This window comes from Lacerta agilis, chromosome 5 (genome assembly GCF_009819535.1).
Source record: "Lacerta agilis isolate rLacAgi1 chromosome 5, rLacAgi1.pri, whole genome shotgun sequence".
NCBI classification, from domain to species: domain Eukaryota; kingdom Metazoa; phylum Chordata; class Lepidosauria; order Squamata; family Lacertidae; genus Lacerta; species Lacerta agilis.
In genome coordinates, this window is record NC_046316.1 from 91,920,491 (window position 1) to 91,939,043 (window position 18,553).

Here is an 18,553-nt window from a genome sequence, read left to right on the forward strand (position 1 = left end):
GGTCCTTCCATCTGATGCAGCTGCACGTGTCTTTTAATGAACTGAACATACTGACAGATTATGGGGAGGGGGAGAGAAGTTTGTGTGCGTGAACTTAATAGCGTTTGGCTTATTTTTTAGTTGCTATTTCGTTAATAGCTTTCCAGATTATAATTGCCTTTTTGATTTGTTTATCAAATGACATGACACATGCTGTAACTGTGATGCTTAACTTATTTTTTAGCTGCTGTTTTGCTAATGGTGTTTTGTGGATAGTAATGGCTTCACCGATTTGTTAATGATATTACGTGATGTATGCTGTGATGTTCTTTATGCTTTTGTTATTTATTGTTTGTAAGCTGGGATTCGTTTGAATGGAAAGAAATAAACCCGAATGAAATCATGAGAAAGGCTGAAGGTGGATCTGCGTCAAAGACAGACGGACGCAATGAAAGCTATGAGGGCAGGAGGCTGGGTAAACGCACGACTGACGTAAGACTGCAGGGTCTCTACCAAGGATGCAAACAGTAGCAAACCAGCTACTTGCTGTAAGCTCAAGTCCCTCAGGACAACGGGCTGGGATTCCAGTCGGTGTTTTTTTGGCAAAAAGCAAGGGACTCCTTGACTGTGCATTTGTGCCTGGAAGCAGTGATGTCCAAGGAATGAAACGTTCCTCCAGGCAGAATCCTTTGGCCAAGGTCCAAGATAAGGTGCATCCCATCACATAGTGGCTGAATCTCGGTGCATCCACGGCCCTTGTGCTAATAACCTCCCCCTTGGCTCTGCCGGCTGCTGCAGAAGCGAGGATCCCTGTTACAGGAAGCTGGCCGAGTGTGTCCTTAAGTGCTCGCTCAGACAGGTGATTCCTGAGGAAAGGATCTGTCCTTACTTCCTGGAAGACTGGCTGCCTGCAGAGGAGAGAGAGGGAGGGAAGGAGGGAGAGAAGCTATCAGCTAAAGCAGAATTCAGGAGAGGCAAAGACTGAGTGCCTTAGCTGGGGGGTGGGGGAGGCTGTGCCCACATTGGCCACCTCCTCTAGGGGATTAACAGGGAGTCTGTGTTTACAGAGGATGCCAACCCTTTACTGTAAGACAGAGTCATAATCACTTTGTTATTTACCTATTACATGTTACTGCTTCCTCATTCATGGCTTAGTCTCTTCACCAGCTAAGGACATCCTGGATACTTAAGAACACATGTTTGCCCATCACTATGGTAAACTCTCTGGGAGCAGCAGGGTTGCAAACTGCTTCCCAAGTTTGCATCTGTGCATGTGATCCTCAACGGCAGCTGCAGACTGTGGCTGGGGAAGGGTCCCGCTGCTTCTTTGCCCTTCCTCCAGTTCATAGCCCCCACCCCCACCCTGCCTGGCTCCTTGCTGTCTCAAGACTGGGACCTCCCCCCCCCCCAAAAAAACAAATTAGCCCCTTTGCATTGTTTGCTCAGTTTCCTGCCTACAAAATGGGACCGTGCCCTCCTCAATTTGAGAATTAATCAATGTCCGTGAAGCCTTCAGCAGATGAAGGATGACTACAGGGGCTGGTTATTTTTTAAAACTAGGCAAAATTTTTGAAGTAAGGCTGCCTTCAAAGCCCCATGAGATCCCTGGGCCACCTCCACCTGATCCAATTTGTATCCTGGAGCGCATTTTCCTTCTTTAGGGCCAGCAAGCCAAAAAGGTTTGAGGAAGCTCCGCTCAGGCCTTTCTCCTTTGACCAGCACAAGACTTGCTTAGTCGGGTAAGAAATCCTACTGCTTAACATGTATGGAAGGGTTAGAAATGTGTTATCTTTAAGAAGTTGGAGATGGTGGCCCAAACTGGGAAGGGCAACCACAAAAAGCAAGTCCTGCCACTAACAGGCAAAGGAATGGGGAAGGAAGAAACTCCAGCTGCTATCAGAAAACATTTCTTGTAAGCCTCAGAGCTTTTTAAAAAAGCTGTCATGATGTGGGTTTGCATATGAGAGTGTCACAAACCCTCTAGCTGACACTCTATGGAGGACTTGGGCTTCCTATTCCACTCATGTGCCCATAAGCTCACTTCCACTTTCCCTGGAAAGCGGGGAGCACATGGGCTTCAGGCACCGCTTTCTTGGCCAGTGTGCACTTTCCGCATTTCAGAGACGCTTCCTTTTCAGCGTGACAATGAGCCAGCGGCAGGAGCGAAGCAGGAAGAACAGGAGGGCTCGTGTGCGTACTAGCAGAGCCCTCTTGATCCAGGCTGGACAGAGCTCCTATCGCAGGAAACAGAATGCAGAGGCACCAGGAGTAAACAGAGGATGCGGGGCAGGGGGCCTGCAGGGAGGCCGCAAGGAATGCTTTACAGAGCATGACGCCAGAAGGGAAAAAAGCATCAAACCTGCCTGGAAAGCAGCTCCTCATTCCTAGTACCAGCTGTGCTAACCTTCTCATTCTGTGGACATGATGACGATGAGGATGATAAATAATAAAAATCCTCCCCCTCTCCTGTCCTTCTGCCTGCTGCATGGCGAAGGAAGGTGCCAGCTGCTATTCAGGTTGCTGACTTGGGCCCCAGGCTATGGGTGCTCAATGGTGCCCGCGACGTAACGTGATGTCATGATGCCACGTTACGTAGGCGTGTGTTATACGAATTTTAAGGTCTTAGATATATAATAAATGTTCATTAGTGTTCCAAGCAAACACGTAATAATAATAATAATAATAATAATAATAATAATAATAATTAGTACCCCGCCCATCTGGCTGGATTTCCCCAGCCACTCTGGGTGGCTTCCAACAAAAATCAAATACATTAAAATATCACACATTAAAAGCTTCCCTAAACAGGGCTGCCTTCAGATGTCCTCTAAATGTCTTTGACATCTGAAGGGAGGGAGTTCCACAGGGCAGGTTGCCTGGTTCCCTGAGCTTTGCTTCTCGCAGTGAGGGAACCGCCAGAAGGCCCTCGGTGCTGGATCTCAGTGTCCGGGCTGAATGATGGGGGTGAAGACGCTCCTTCTGGTATATAGGACCTGAAGGACGTACATGAATGTATACGTACGTGAATGTATAGGCCACATGTCTGAGAGGACAGTCCTGAAACCATTTTGACTCCTAAAACTGACCAAATGTTTCTCTGCAAGGAGGGAGGGGGTGAGGGAACCTTCCCATTGTCTCAGGAATTAATTGCCACCTCAAAGGAATGGCCAGACTACCAGGAAAGGCAATCAGATAAGGCATTATCAGATAACCTGGCACACAGGAGATAAACAACACGCTCAGATTTCTGTTGCAGACCGCCTCTCCTGTGATGTAGGTATGATGTATCTGGGGTGGTGGTCTTGGGCTACACCCCTTCTGTGATGTATGTATGATGTATGGAGGGCTGGTCTTGAGCTGCAGGACAGGGAATTTCAAAATGTCTATATAAGGGCAGGCACACCTTTGCGCTGGGTCCTCCTCCAAACTCCTGTGTGTGAGGGGAGTACCCTGTTGCAACAGCTTTAATACAGATCAGGCTTACTAGCTGCTTTGCTTCTCAATATTCTCTGGTTGGCCTCTGTTATTTTCTCCTACCAATGGAGAACCTACAAAGGACTCTTGTGTGCCCCATAAGGGAATAAGGGCAGATTCTGTTTATAACACGTGCCGCAGCAGTGTTCCCAAGGCTGTGTGGGTCCCCGGAGGTCACGTCCGAGGCCTTGCGAGACCTCCGATGTGACTTCCAGTTCCGCAGGGCCTTGGACATTGCCTCGGGCCTCCAACGCAGCTTCCGGTACCAAACTGGAAGATGTGTCAGAGCCCCCACAATTTTTTTTGTGTGGGTGCCCAGGCACCCAGGGCCCCTAGAGTTAGCACCAGTGCTGCTATCACTGAAGCCCCTGGAAGGAGCTATCCCAGAAAAACATGCACACTTCTCCAACACAATCCTTTTCTTAACGGAGTCCCGTCAACCAGTCTGGCTGTGTCCCATCAAGCAATGAGGTATTATTTATCTATACCCACCCTAATACCCCAGAGCAGGTTACAGCAGCAAAGCACAGTATTAAAAACAATTTACAATAACAACCATAAAAATAAGGTGAGTCCCAAAAACATACACCTCAGGTGGCAAAAAACAGGGTCAAAGGTGTTTCCTCGAACCAGTCCAGACCATGAGAATAAGGCGGTTTTGTTCTTACTCTGCCTGCTCCTCGATGACGATCCAGAAGAGCCGGGGCGGCTGGTTTGCTGGGGCCCAGACTGGGAGAACTGGGGAGCGATGGTTGGGATTTTGCCCCTTCCGGGCCTGGCACTTGGGAAATCCGGGGAGCAGGGGAGCCTGGGTTTGCTGGGGAGGCCAGGAAGGAAGTCACTGCAAGAGGGAGAAATGGAATTAAAAAACAGGCCTTCCTTTTGAGCATGACCAACCATGAGATACCCAGTCAGGACAGAGTGTTTTTTATGTATGCCACAACAGCTGCTAGAATTCTACTTGCAAGAAACTGGAAGGGTGAAGAGCTCCCGACAGTGGAAGAATGGCAGATGAAGCTTATGGACTTTATGGAACTTGCTGAACTGACCGCAAGACTCCGAGACCAGAGGGAGGAGAAGGTGCAACAGGATTGGAAGAAATTTAAGGACTATTTAAAAAATCGTGAGAAGTTGGATATTTGAAGCAGAACCAGTTTGTTGAAATGGCTTTAGCTAGTTGATGTAATTGAAAATAGTATACAAGAAGTATGTTATGAGTGATTTTGATTTTGAATATTTAGGAACACTTAAAGATATGATGTTTATAAAGAGTTATTATCCTTAGTTAGTGTTTTAAAAGGTATTAAGAATATTGGTTAATGTTAAGAGAATAGTTACGAAGTTACCAAAGTATATTTATAATGAACGCAGCTGAGAGTACGGGGGAAGCCCCCTTGAAAGAAGATATGATACTAGAATTGAACAATGTTTTTTATGTTCCTGTTTTAGGTATGTATAAGTTTTCTTTTCTTTTGTTATGTTTTATGTTGTTTTTATTATGTGTTTTTCTTATTCTTGATTGTATTTGTTTATATGTTTGATGTATTGTTGTTCATTGTAGAAAATATAAATTTAAATAAATAAATAAATAAATAAATAAATAAATAACAGGGGACAGAGCAGCCTTTGCGACTTGGAGAAAGATGGGATATTAATCTTCTGAATTAATGAAGTCAACTGAGCACCACAAGACAAGGCAGAAGTTTGCAAGGAGTCTGGAATTCTGCGACAAAAGATTCTGAATCCTACAACATTTTGAAAACGTATCGGATTAGCATCAATTGATACGGCAGACTTTGTTCTGGCCGGCATCAGCCTTGTAACGAAATTGTTAAGTACCTGTTGAACAACCGACACACCGGCAAGGAACAGCATTCATACCATTTATTCAGGCAAAGGTCTCACATAAATTCCTCCTCAAAATTCACATTTCCCATTAAATACTGTAGCTTAACCTTCCCCAGTCTGACCCTACAGTAGCTGCCTAAGTAAACGGCCACTGAAGTGAATGCACATTCTCCACCTTCCTCTGGGGCTGTCCAATGCTAGTTTGTAACCTCCTCGGGGCAGGGACCTGTCCTCTTGCACTATGTAAAGCAGTAGGCACATCCTATAACAGCAGCTGTTAATAGCTATGGAGCAGCTGCAGAAAGGGAGCCCGGGTCTTCCATTTGTCTCAGGGTGAGTCCCAGAACTTCCTTTCATAAGGAAGCAGGAAGAGCCGGCTCCATCAGGCCAATGTCCCATCTAGTCCTTCCTCCTGTTCTCACAGTGGCCAATCAGATTCCTGTGGGAAACCGGCAAGCAGGATCCGAGCACAAGAGCCCTCTCTCCTCGTGTGGTTTCCAGCAACTAGGATTCAGAAGCATTGCTGCCTCCAAATGTGGAGGCAGAGCACAGCCATCCCGGCAAGGAGCCATCCGTAGTCCTCTCTTACATGGTTTTGTTCTAATTCTGCTTTAATGTCATCCCAGTTGGTCGCCATCAATGCCTCCTGCGGAAGCGAGTTCCACAGTTTAACTAGTTCAGCTGCTGGGAAAAGCTCAGAGTCAGGCTGAGTTTACATGCAGCCTCAGGACATGTGAAAACATGCCTCTGAGCATTGACAAAGTGACACCCCCCCAATACTGCCTGTCTGCGACCTGGGCCTTAGGAAAAACCGATTTCTGGGCAAAGGAAGTGCTCATGCCTTTCCTCCACTCTTCTTGGTTTGTTTGGCTTTTTAAAAGTAATCACAGAACACTCTATTGTTAAGAGGGTTCTCTGGCTGCCTTTTTAGCGGCCCCATTAACTACGAACCTACGCTGCAAAACAACTTCAGCAGTTTGCAGGGGATTCCGAATTTTGGGATTCATAGTTATTGTTAAGTACAGACCCCGTGTTTTGTATCAATCTCTCAGTTTGTGGGGTGCTGAAAAACGCAGGGGTTTTGCTGCAAAAAACAAACAAACCCAAAACTGCAAAACTTTGGCACAGTTTAATTTCCCTCTTAATAGCCAGACAGGCAAGGAGCAACTCAGGTGTAGGAAAGGAGTAAAAAGTGATAGATTCCTGAGATGTCTCAGTTGTAGAGAAGTAATTAAAATGGGACCTCAAAGGGTCTCACAAACAGGCCAACACAGATGCCCCATCAAAGAAAGTCACTGTCAGGAGCAGGGGGGTTGAAAAAAGCAGGACTCTTCCCTCTTGAAAGGAATGTGGATGAGTTTGCAGAGCTTGCAGGCACCTGCCAGACAGGCAGCCATAAGAGTTAACAACCTCTCAGCTTCTCCATTTCCTCAAATTGCTCCCATTGTTTGAGACTTTGCTTTTGCAAACTGTTGCCACTGATGGCCCAGGCCTGCTAATAAGGCAGTAAAAACTCTGTTTGAACTGCCTTTCTGCTGCCCGCTTGCGTGCTTCTTTTTACAGCCCTCTCTGCTATCTTTTCAGAAGATCTTGCCAACCCCCTTTCCAGTCCAGCAGGAAGCCTCTGGCCAAAAATAACAAATAACAAAAATACAGAGATCATTATCTGGTAGAATCTCAATCCTCATAGCTCGAAACTGAACTCAGAGGGGTCCAGAACCAAATGGAGCGGATTATTCTAAACAAGGCTGTACAGTGGTACCTCGGGTTACAGATGCTTCAGTTAAGAAGAAGCTTCAGGTTAAGAACGGACCTCCAGAACCAATTAAGTTCTTAACCTGACGTACCACTGCAATGGCTTGTGGGCCATTTCTAAACACATGGCCCCCCTCCCCGCAACTTTCATGATGCTCACTTCTTGTGCAATGATCTATTGTTATCTGACAGGTATTATCGATGACATCCGGAATGTATACAGACATGGACACTTGCTAAAGAACTTACGGCTCCTATTTATATTTCAGTTTGAGATGAGAGAGGCCATTTGCCCAACCCATGGGAGCATCAGGGACGGAGGGGTTTTGACTCAGCCATGGAGCAGCCTTAGTACATCTAAATTCCCTGGTTCTGTATTTTGGGAATTGTCTCTAGCAGCTTGGGTGGGGTTGGGGGTAGTTGCTTGTGGAATTGGCACAAGGGGGAAAGGGTTTCAAGCCAGCCAGCCAGCCAGCTCATTCTGCCCCCAGCCCCAATTCCATTCAGGGGCCTTCGTGGTTCCTTTTAAGCCCAGAGAAGAACAACCTGCTCAGACATCCTGCGTCACGTCTAGTCTGGCCAAAACGTGCTCCATCAGTGAGCCCATGTGGATCTTCCCTCTCTCCTTTCTTCAAACTCACAAAGTAGAGGGAGAATACAGGGGGGGGGGGCTGTCTTATTTATTACACCTTTCCTCTGAGGAGCTCAAGACAGAGTACACTGTTCTCCTCCATTTTACCCTCACAACAACCCTGCAAGGTCCATTAGGCGGAGAGAGAGGAAGCCATTTGCCCAAGGCCACCCAATGAGCTTCGCAGCTGAGAAGGGATCTGAAGCCTGGTCTCTCTTCCCAGGAGCTAGTCTGACACTCTGACCACTATGTCTTGTTCTTGGTATGAGTTTTCGTGTGCATGCACACTTCTTCAGATATCTTCAGTTATCTGAATAAGTGTGCACGCACACGAAAGCTCATACCAAGAACAAACTTAGTTGGTCTCTAAGGTGCTACTGGAAAGAAATTTTTATTTTGTTTTGACTATGGCAGACCAACACGGCTACCCACCTGTAACTGGCACTATGTCTTGGTCTGCCTTGACGAGTGCTGCCTGCTCTGGTCTTCCCCGGCCTGCCTGGTACCCTTCAACGGCAGGTGCCAGGCGTTGAATCTTTGAGCCTTACACAAGGAATGCATGTGGCATACGCTCAGTGGAATTTGCCTTCAGGGAAAACAGTTTTATTGGGGCTTCACAAACCAGTGCCTCAAATCACATCCAGATATGAAGCACCTGACACGGCCACCACAGCATCTCCCTCGGTCTCCGTATGTGAAGCAAGTCAACATTAACCAACCGCCACATCATGACCCAACCACAACCGGAGGGCAAATCAGTTGAGCTGGCGGTGGGAATGAGCAGGGCTTCCGCGATATGACGACGGCTAGGTGCTACTCTGGCAGGAAGAAGAAATGGGGCATGTGAGACATCCGCCACAGAGACATAAATCTTTATCTGCTGGCTCTCTGTGTTCTCTCGCTTTCTTGGGAGAAACCAGCTTGAAGGCACGCAAGCTAACGAAAAGAAATGCCGCACAAGTGACTCATAAGCCACAAATAGTTGGGGGAGAGAATAAAAGGCAAGGAGAACAGTGTTCTCTCACCTTCCCACCCACACCAGGAAACGTCTAGTTATCTTTCTAATTTTACAACCAGGGAATCATTCAGGTATAGCATGGCATATACTGGGGGGGGGGGGCGGGACGGGACGGGACACACAACTACTTAGCTGAGATCAAAATGCAGCGTACCACAGAATCACATAGCATGCCAGGGACCCAAGAATCTCAGGGCTGTATTCAACTAACTTTTACTCAGAGTTGACCCTCTGGAATTAATGGCCATAACTAACTTAGTTCCAGTAGCACCTTAGAGACCAACTGAGTTTGTTCTTGGTATGAGCTTTCGTGTGCATGCACACTTCTTCAGATATCTGAAGAAGTGTGCATGCACACGAAAGCTCATACCAAGAAGAAACTCAGTTGGTCTCTAAGGTGCTACTGGAAAGAATTTTCTATTTTGTTTCGACTATGGCAGACCAGCACGGCTACCCACCTGTAACTGTAACTTAGTTCCATTAATCTCAGAGGGTAAAAGTTTGTTGAACGATCAGCTTCATTTCTACAAAAGCGTAAGCAGCTAGTCCTCATGCCTCCACAGGAAAAAAAAAAACATTTAAAGATGCACCAGCACATAAAAGCTTAAGAGAACATCTCCCAACTTTGCTCATGAGGCACAGTGGGATCAGGCAGTCCATCTATCTATCTATCTATCTATCTATCTATCTATCTATCTATCTATCTGAACTCATCTGTGGGACAAAGGCAAGCCACTCGGGTGTCTTACTGTCTCGGCAAAGAGTGTTCTTCAAGGAAGTCAATTCCCAGCTCAAACTCCTCTCCTGGCAACGCTTGGACACCCTGACACTTTTATTGCCCTCCTAAAGTGAATGTCATGCTATAAAGAGAGGCAACCAGAACTATTATATACGCAGGTTGGATTTACGTGGCACCTTTAAAAACACATTCGCCCCCTTGCAAAAAAGGGGGTGGAGAACCTTCTTTCTCCTCCACCACTGCTGAGGGCTGCTTGCTGTCTGGGGACCCTCCCTTAACACCAAGCATAATTACTGACCCAAAAATAACAAGAAAAAAAGAAATGAACACAAGATTATTGCCTCTGCTCTGCCTCCACAGCTGGAGGCAGCGAGAGAGAATGTGCTCTTGTGCTCAGATCCTGCTTGCAGGTTTCCCGTAGGCATCCGGTTGGCCACTGTGAGAACAGGATGCTGGGCTAGATGGGCCACTGGCCTGATCCAGCTGGCTCTTCTTAAGTTCTTAATCTTCCGCTTTGAAAGGGGAAAACACACATTGTGCAATGGAATAATTAACTGCGGCTACAGATCTTTGCACCTAACAGAAGCAGAAGACATCAAGAAGAGGTGGCAAGAATACACAGAGGAATTATACCAGAAAGATATGGAGGTCTCGTACACCCTAGGTAGTGTGGTTGCTGACCTTGAGCCAGACATCCTGGAGAGTGAAGTCAAATGGGCCTTAGAAAGCCTTGCTAACAACAAGGCCAGTGGAAGTGATGATATTCCAGCTGAGTTATTTAAATTTTTAAAGGATGATGCTGTTAAGGTGCTACACTCAATATGCCAGCAAGTTTGGAAAACTCAGCAGTAGCCAGAGGACTGGAGAAGATCAGTTTACATCCCAATCCCAAGGAAGGGCAGTGCCAAAGAATGCTCTAACTACCGCACAATTGCGCTCATTTCACACGCTAGCAAGGTTATGCTTAAAATTCTACAAGGCAGGCTTAAGCAGTATGTGGACCGAGAACTGCCAGAAGTGCAAGCTGGATTTCGAAGGGGCAGAGGAACCAGAGACCAAATTGCAAACATGCGCTGGATTATGGAGAAAGCTAGAGAAAGTGTGCTCTGGTCCATGGGGTCACAAAGAGTCGGACACGACTGAACAACTGAACAACAACAACAACAACAGATTTTTGCCTTTGTGCTGCAAAACACAGGCTTCTGTTTCTTTAGCGCATACGGTAAGTCCAGACTGGCTGCTTTGAGTTGCTGGTTCCAAAAGCCACGACAAGTCAAGGACATCTGCGGTTGCTGCCCCGGAACTGGGAGACGTCTGGAAGACTTATTATGAGCAAGGGGAGCTATCTTGCACCAAATCATTTGGGCCATTAATGTCATTATTCTTTATGAGACTTGGCTTGCTTTGGTACGCTGCAGCTCCTGCAAGTTTTAAGACTGTGTAAACACACAGAAAAGAGACGGGTGAAATAACACAGGGCTAAAGATGTGGGGCGTAATATCATGCTTAAAGATTGGGAAAGGTTGTGGAAGAAAGGTTTCAAATTCACTGCATGTACTGTTTCGAGAGAAAATGTGATGAAAATGATGTATAGATGGTATTTAACTCCGGTAAAACTTGCTAAAAAGCATCATACCTCAGATAACAAATGTTGGAAATGTAAAGAGAAGGAAGGAACCTTTTTTCCATATGTGGTGGACGTGCCCCAAAATAAAGGACTTCTGGGAAAGGATCTATAATGAAATGAAAAAGGTGTTAAAAGACACCTTCTTAAAGAAACCAGAAGCCTTTTGGGGGGGAATCATAGGGGAGGAAATCTCCAAAAAGGACAATTCCACCTAAAGAAAGAAGATTCCACCTAAACATTAGGAAGAACTTCCTGACAGTGAGAGCTGTTCGACAGTGGAATTTGCTGCCAAGGAGTGTGGTGGAGTCTCCTTCTTTGGAGGTCTTTAAGCGGAGGCTTGACAGCCATCTGTCAGGAATGCTTTGATGGTGTTTCCTGCTTGGCAGGGGGTAGGACTGGATGGCCGTTGTGGTCTCTTCCAACTCCAGGATTCTATACTTTCTTTTTGTATGCCACAATAGCAGCAAGATTATTAATCGCAAAGATCTGGAAGAACCAGGAGATACAACAGTTGAAGAATGGCAAATGAAAATGATAGACTTTATGGAACTTGCCGAGCTGACAGTGAGACTGCGTGACCAGAGGGAAGAAACATTGCAGGAAGATTGGGAAAAAATCAAAATCTATTTGAAAAAATATTGTAATGTTTAAATTCATGAAATCCTAGGGAAGTAATTAGAGGTTTTTGGTATAAAATTGGGTATATATGATTTAAATAAATGATTTAGGGAATTTATAATGGATAAGAAATTAATACCAGTAAGTATTAAAATATGATAATGAAAATTTGTTAATATATGAAACTGTTCAAAAGAAGAGTGGAAACGAAACCCAGAAAGGAGAGGTCGGGGGAAGTCGCCACAAGATGTTATAGAAAAAATGTTAAGTACTGTAAGGTTCGCGGTTAGTTGCTCATGAGTAAACAGCCAGGACTCCACTGTTTCCTTTAATTATTTTATTGTGCAGTGCAGAGCGTAAAAGTTCATGTCTGTATCAAGCGATGTCAGAATCCGGGAATGGCCCCTTCTGGTTCTGACCCCAACAAAAGAGTTTCGGTATATGGAAACCCTCCCTTCCATCCTTTCTTTTCACCCCACGACGTCTTTGGGGCGACGGAAATTGCGTTTTCCCTGTATCGCCCTCGGGACTGGGGGAGTGTTGGGTCTCTCTCACCTTGCGCTGCATCGGGGACCGTTCCCTGACAAGTACATATGAGAGTTGCTTATGTTGTGTTTGTGTTTGTATTTGTTTTGTCTTGTATTTTATAAAATGAATAAAAATATTTAAAAAATAAAATAAAAATAAAAGGTTGTTAAGACAAATTCATGGAGCAGAAAGCTACCAATGGCTACTAGTCATCATTGCTATGTTCTACCTTCCAAGCCAGAGGAGGTATGACTCTGAATACCAATCACTGGGAATCACAGGCAGGAAGAGTCCTGTTGCACTCGGGTCCTGGCTTGTGGGCTTCCCTTAGGCATCTGACTAGCCCCTGCGAGAACAGGATGCTGAACTAGCCGAGAGCCCTGCTTACGTCCATGGCACTGATTCTCCCCCGTGAAATGTCACTTCTGCCCATTTGCCTCGGAACTTCCCCATTTGCAAGAAACACACTCAAAGAAAAATGCTGTGAATTATTATTTGGCCCCGAAGGCTAATTGCAATTGATGGACAAAAGCTACAGTGGAATGTGAAGATTTAGAGGAAGATTTAGGAATGAATTTCTGATGGTAAGCGTAATTCGGCAGCGGAAAGGACAACCTCAGAAGGTGGTGGACTCCCCTTCATTGGAGTTTTCTTGGGTTTTCATTGGAGTTTTCTTGGGCTCCATGATCACTGCAGATGGTGACAGCAGTCACGAAATTAGAAGACGCCTGCTTCTTGGGAGAAAAGCAATGACAAACCTAGACAACATCTTAAAAAGCAAAGACATCACCTTGCCGACAAAGGTCCGTATAGTTAAAGCTATGGTTTTCCCAGTAGTGATGTATGGAAGTGAGAGCTGGACCATAAAGAAGGCTGATCGCCGAAGAATTGATGCTTTTGAATTCTGGTGCTGGAGGAGACTCTTGAGAGTCCCATGGACTGCAAGAAGATCAAACCTATCCATTCTCAAAGAAATCAGCCCTGAGTGCTCACTAGAAGGACAGATCCTGAAGTTGAGGCTCCAGTACTTTGGCCACCTCATGAGAAGAGAAGACTCCCTAGAAAAGACCCTGATGTTGGGAAAGATGGAGGGCACAAGGAGAAGGGGACGACAGAGGATGAGATGGTTGGACAGTGTTCTCGAAGCTAGTAACATGAGTTTGGCCAAACTGCGGGAGGCAGTGAAGGATAGGCGTGCCTGGCGTGCTCTGGTCCATGGGGTCACGAAGAGTCGGACACGACTGAACGACTGAACAACAACAAACAGAGGTTGGATGGCCACCTGTCAGGAATTCTTTACCTGTGATTTCCACGTTGCAGGGGGCTGGGCCAGATGACCCTTGGGGTCCCTTCTGACTTTATGATTCTGCAATTCTATGATAAATACGCTACTTAAGAATTGACAGGCCACGCTTTCAACAGACCATACAGTTGTCAGGAGATGTCCTACTTCTTAAGATTTAGTGTCAGGAGTATAACGTATTCCTGGACACAGCACAGTTAACCGCAGACTTTTCTGGAAGCTTCTGGCTGTTGTGTAATTAACTGGACAGCACAACGCAGGAACTCAGCAACTCACTGGATATATACAGCATTTATTGAAACAACTAGTATCCATAAGTTACCATGTACACACTTTACAAAATAAAAGAAACAAAACATAAAATCTTTCCTCACTGTCTCTCTCTCTTCACTGACCACTTTCTCTAATACAACCACACACTAACCACTAACCACAAACCACTCACGCTCTCACACAGAGCTCACTCTTTAGGAACTCATTGACCAATCACAGGTCGTTGCTAAGGGTCTAGAGAGAGAGCAGATCTGGGCTTTCTGCCAACTGGTAATTGCTTGAAGATAGACAGCTGAATTTCTGCACATAGGCAATTTGAAAACTCTAACACTACTCACGAGTAGAACCCTTGCAGAGACACATGCGCAACTGGCATGTTCCCTCCCTCCTGTGCGATCGTTCGGGAGCTTCAAAAGTATTATTTAGCCCAAACATGACAGCGACTAATGCCAGAAGACATTAGCACACTAACGGATCTGCAGAGGTTTGCGCAGTTGCGTAATAGAACTCAGCAACTCAGCATTTTGACTAATCTACTTTATTTACATATAAACACACATGGAGCACTGCAACATGGCTCCCTCTCTCTCTATCATCAGGCAGCAAAAAGAAAAAAGCAAAGGACAATAGTCCCATTTCAGGGAACACAGTAAGACAAACATCCTGTCTACGTCACTTCCAATTCCTGTGGAATCGAAACACATACCCAGTCATGTGATAGACAACAAACCCATGACTACACACGGGGAATGAATCTCCAACAACAGTTACATACCTGTCTGACAGCCGGTCTACGCTGTCCTGGGCAATATTGAAGGACTGGAGAGTCAGGATCTCAGCAGCTGATGAGGGAGAACCAACCATTCCAAGACGCCCCAGGGAACCCTCAGAGGTTTCAGTTTCAACTGCTGTTTTGGAAAAGAAATGCTTCATTTGGGAAGTGGTGTTTTGCATCTTACTTGCCGGAGCTGCTCATTCCTGTTCTGCCAAATGTTTGGGCCCACATCTCGTGTCCCGTGCCCCGCCTGCTGGTCCACCCATCTTTCAAACCCTCTTTGTAGTAATAACATTCCCCCAACCTGATGCCCTGTAGTGGGTTTGGACTACAACTCCCATCATGCTGTCTGGTGCTGATGGGAGTTATAGTCCAAAACATCTGGATGACACCAGACTGGGGGAGTGCTAGCAGTGTAATATCTAGACCAGAGCAGCATGTTCATTGATATGCCTCGGAATGGCCGGCTTAAGCCTATAATTAGCGGAATTCCATCAAATCCTTACACGATGAAGAGAAGCAGAGCTCGGAATGGCTGGGTCTCTTGCCGCTGCGGGTCGGGGGACGGGAGTTCTGCTCAGACTGGAGATGGCTATCCCTGCTACAGGAAGAAAGGGCATCATTTTCTGGCCTAGCAAGGAAAATGGAAAGTCAAAGAATGGTGAATGCTTGTAATTGAAAACTATTATCGTGCAAGAATGATTGCCCCCTGCATTTCCTGTAATAGAGAGGCATTTTGCATCGTAAGCTGGCTTGACAGCACCAAAGCAGCCTTGCAGTGCAGTTCCCCCCTTGTTTACCGAAGTCAGGACATTTTTGCGGAGGAGAACTCTGGGATTATGTACACAGCTCCTTAGTAAAGCTGGGCAAGCGCCTCCTCTCAACTCATTCCACTGTGTAACATCAAGATCTACATTTCCGTTTGATTCTGTCCCTTTTATAGTAAGCTGAACGCCTGCATCTGCCTTATAGGAAGTGCTCCATTGGCCCATTAGCTCAATACTGTCTGCTCTAGGCTTCCCTAATCTGGTTTCTCCCTCCCATATGTTTTCGGACTGCAGCTCCAAACATCCCTGGCCATTGGTCATGCTGGCTGGGCTAATGGGAACTGTAGTCCAACAATATGCCCAGAGATCTGCACAGGTTGCCGACTGGCTACTGGGCCAGGTTCAAGGTGTTGCTATTAGTATACAAAACCTTCATCAACTTGGGACCAGTTTACCTGCAAGATTGTCTTACCCCACATACGGTCCACCTGACCACTTCGATGTAAGGAACTAGCACTGTTTCAGGTGCCACACAATACCCGTTCTGCCTTTGTAAGAAATCTTTAGTGTGGCAGCACCTATGCTCTGGGACTTCCTGCCTACTGACCCCAGGCAGGCACAGTCCCTGTACTCTTTTGGGTGCCTGCTAAAAACATTGTTGTTTATAGACAAAAGCCTGCCCAGAAATGTAGAATGTGGACGTACGTTTCAATCTGTTTTTAGTTGATGGTTGACTTTATCTTTTGATTATTTAAAAGTTGTTTTTTATGTATTTATTTTATAAGTAAAATAAATTAATAGAGCGGGTGGGGAAACCCAGCCAGATGGGTGGGGTATAAATAATAATAATAATAATAATAATAATAATAATAATAATAATAATAATTAGAATATATATACCGCCCTATACCCAGAGGTCTCAGGGCGGTTCACAGAATAAAATCGAAATATAAAACCACAAAATTCATAATCAAAATAAAAAAGCAACCCACTCGTAAACCGCTTTGATGTTCCGTTTTTTGTACAAAAATCAATCAGTGTATAAATTTCATGAAATAAATACATTTCTGGATGGCACCAGATTGGGGAAGCCTGAACTCCATTCTGATGGGATAGGAATCTTTCCAGCACCAATATTTCAGAGGTGTGGGAAATTGACTGTGGGTCCTTCTGCATCCAACACATGATCTACTCCTGAGCTACAGTCTCTGGGCTGCCAGTTTCAATCCTTGAGGGTGAAAATGAAGGAAGCATGGGACTTGGTGTTTTTTTTTTGAGATTTCCACCTTTTCCACATCTGGATGCTGCTATTTATATGCACTCGCACCCAGAACTCTGCTTTCACCACGCTATTAAAATGTGACTGAGAAATCAATGTAAATGGCAGAGATGCAGCATTCTGATGACAGGGCCTGATCCGGCGAATGGCAAAGGCTTTCCTCAAATCCAGCTGAGAAAGAAATCACGATTCCCCCTGGTCTGGAGAACGCCAAATTAAATTTCTAGGTCTGAAATGTGCCTTGCAGGAAGCGGCGGGTGATACCTGAGGCTCCCAGGAGTGGCACCTGGGGCTGGTGCCCACATGACGCATCGAAAGGCATGAGCAAGGGATTATCGCAAGCCTTGTGATGTTATCTACGGTTGCAGCAGCTGTGGCAGAGGTGGGTACGCTATGGCCACTCCGTCAGCTTGGCTTGGAGAAGCTGCTGTTTGGGCTATTCCTGCTCCAGGACTTCACAAGGTTGGTCCAAGGCATTTTGCAGCCTGTGGCAGAGCAGCAAATGCTCCCTGCCTGTATCTTCCCAGACATAATAATTTCTTTTTTAAAAAAATCAAGGTGCAGAACACCCCTGACAGCAGCAACTCCCATTTACCTACTTTCTTTTTCTTTGCTCCGTTCAAACCGTGCGACCCCAACCTCCCTGCCATCGTTCTTCTCTTTCTTCCCTCTCCCCTTCCATTCCACTCAGTCGGCAGAGCATGAAGCTCTTAATCTCAGGGTCATGGGTAAAAGATCCCTGTGTGGCAGGAGGTTAGACTAGATGACCCTGGTGGTTCCTTCCACCTGTATAATTCTACATCTTGTGCACGCATAACGCTTCACTGAATACAAGGGGACTTAGTAAGCTTAGGGTGTTTTCCATTGCCCATTGCAAAAGGAGCCATGAATCAGACTCTGAGTAAACAAGTACAGAGTTGCTGCGGTGGAAATAATATCTACAATAATAAAGTGCAATTGTCTCTGCGTCCAGTCCCTGTGTCCGTGGGATTGCACTACTGCGCATGTGCCCCACGGACAGCCATTGGGACTTGGAACGCAGAGACTTCGGGCGCCGCGTGCTGCTCAGCAACCCCAAGAGCAACTACGGCGCCTACCAGGTGGGAGCAAGGGAGCGCAGGGGCCCCGGGATCTCCGAGGGATCGAGCAGAAACCCCCAGGCGGCTCTTTCCTGGGGGCGGCCCAGCCACGAAGCATGGCGGGCGAGGCAGAGAGGGAGCCAGCGGGCGGAACGGAAAGGCCGCGCGGCGAGGGAGCCGGGGGGACCCATGGCGGGAGCGAGCACGGCCGGGTGGAAGACCGGAAGGTAGCCGAGGGAGCATGGGCGGAAGCGAAGCGGCGGAGGAGAGACAGCGACAGAAGAGACGCCGGAAGGAATGTTCTAGCGCCCATTAATTTAACTGGTTTAATGTCTACTAGTTAATAATAATACTTTATTATTTATACTCTGCCCATCTGGCTGGGTTTCCTCAGCCACTCTGGGCGGCTTCCAACAAAATATTAAAATAAAATAGTGCGTCAAACATTAAAAGCTTCCCTAAACATAACAAGCCTACAGGGTAAATTAAAAATTTGCTGAGAGAAAAAAATGTAATGGGCTTTATCCATTGCTGCAGAAGCAGAGTTCCACTCACACAGTGGAACTCCCTCCCCACTGCTCCCCCCAGATCTGCTCCAGATAGTCCAACAATCCTCTGGAGCAGATTTTGAGGGTGCATGAGAGCTGCACCCTCAAAGGGGAAGTTCCAATGTGCAAGTCTGTTATGTGAACTGAACAGCAGTGTCAGATACAACCCAATATAACTTACTTTGCATTAAATTTGGTTTGCATTAAAGTGGTTCCTGGAATTAAAGTTAATTCATACCAACAAAAAAAGCTAAATGCCGTATTTACAGTATTTCAGTCCAAAATAAATTTGCATTGCAACCCTAGGCACCT

The 18,553-nt window shown here is 46.1% G+C and overlaps 1 protein-coding gene across 8 annotated transcripts in view; it reads right to left on the minus strand.

Annotated features, from left to right (window-relative positions):
* Window positions 1-301: 301 nt before the first annotated feature.
* ARMC9 (armadillo repeat containing 9) overlaps window positions 302-18,553 on the minus strand; it is an 82,201-nt gene continuing 63,949 nt past the window's right edge. For 3 of the 8 annotated variants that reach the window (XM_033150881.1, XM_033150882.1, XM_033150874.1), the window contains exons 23-26: window positions 15,075-15,199; window positions 14,569-14,701; window positions 4,122-4,294; window positions 303-887 (exon numbers count right to left, since the gene is read on the minus strand). In XM_033150881.1, the coding sequence (XP_033006772.1) occupies window positions 865-887; window positions 4,122-4,294; window positions 14,569-14,701; window positions 15,075-15,199 (454 nt within the window). In that variant the 3' untranslated portion in view covers window positions 303-864. Of the gene's footprint in view, window positions 888-4,121; window positions 4,295-14,568; window positions 14,702-15,074; window positions 15,200-18,553 lie in introns of all 8 variants that reach the window. The other 5 variants (XM_033150876.1, XM_033150877.1, XM_033150878.1 and 2 more) reach the window with 5 other exon arrangements.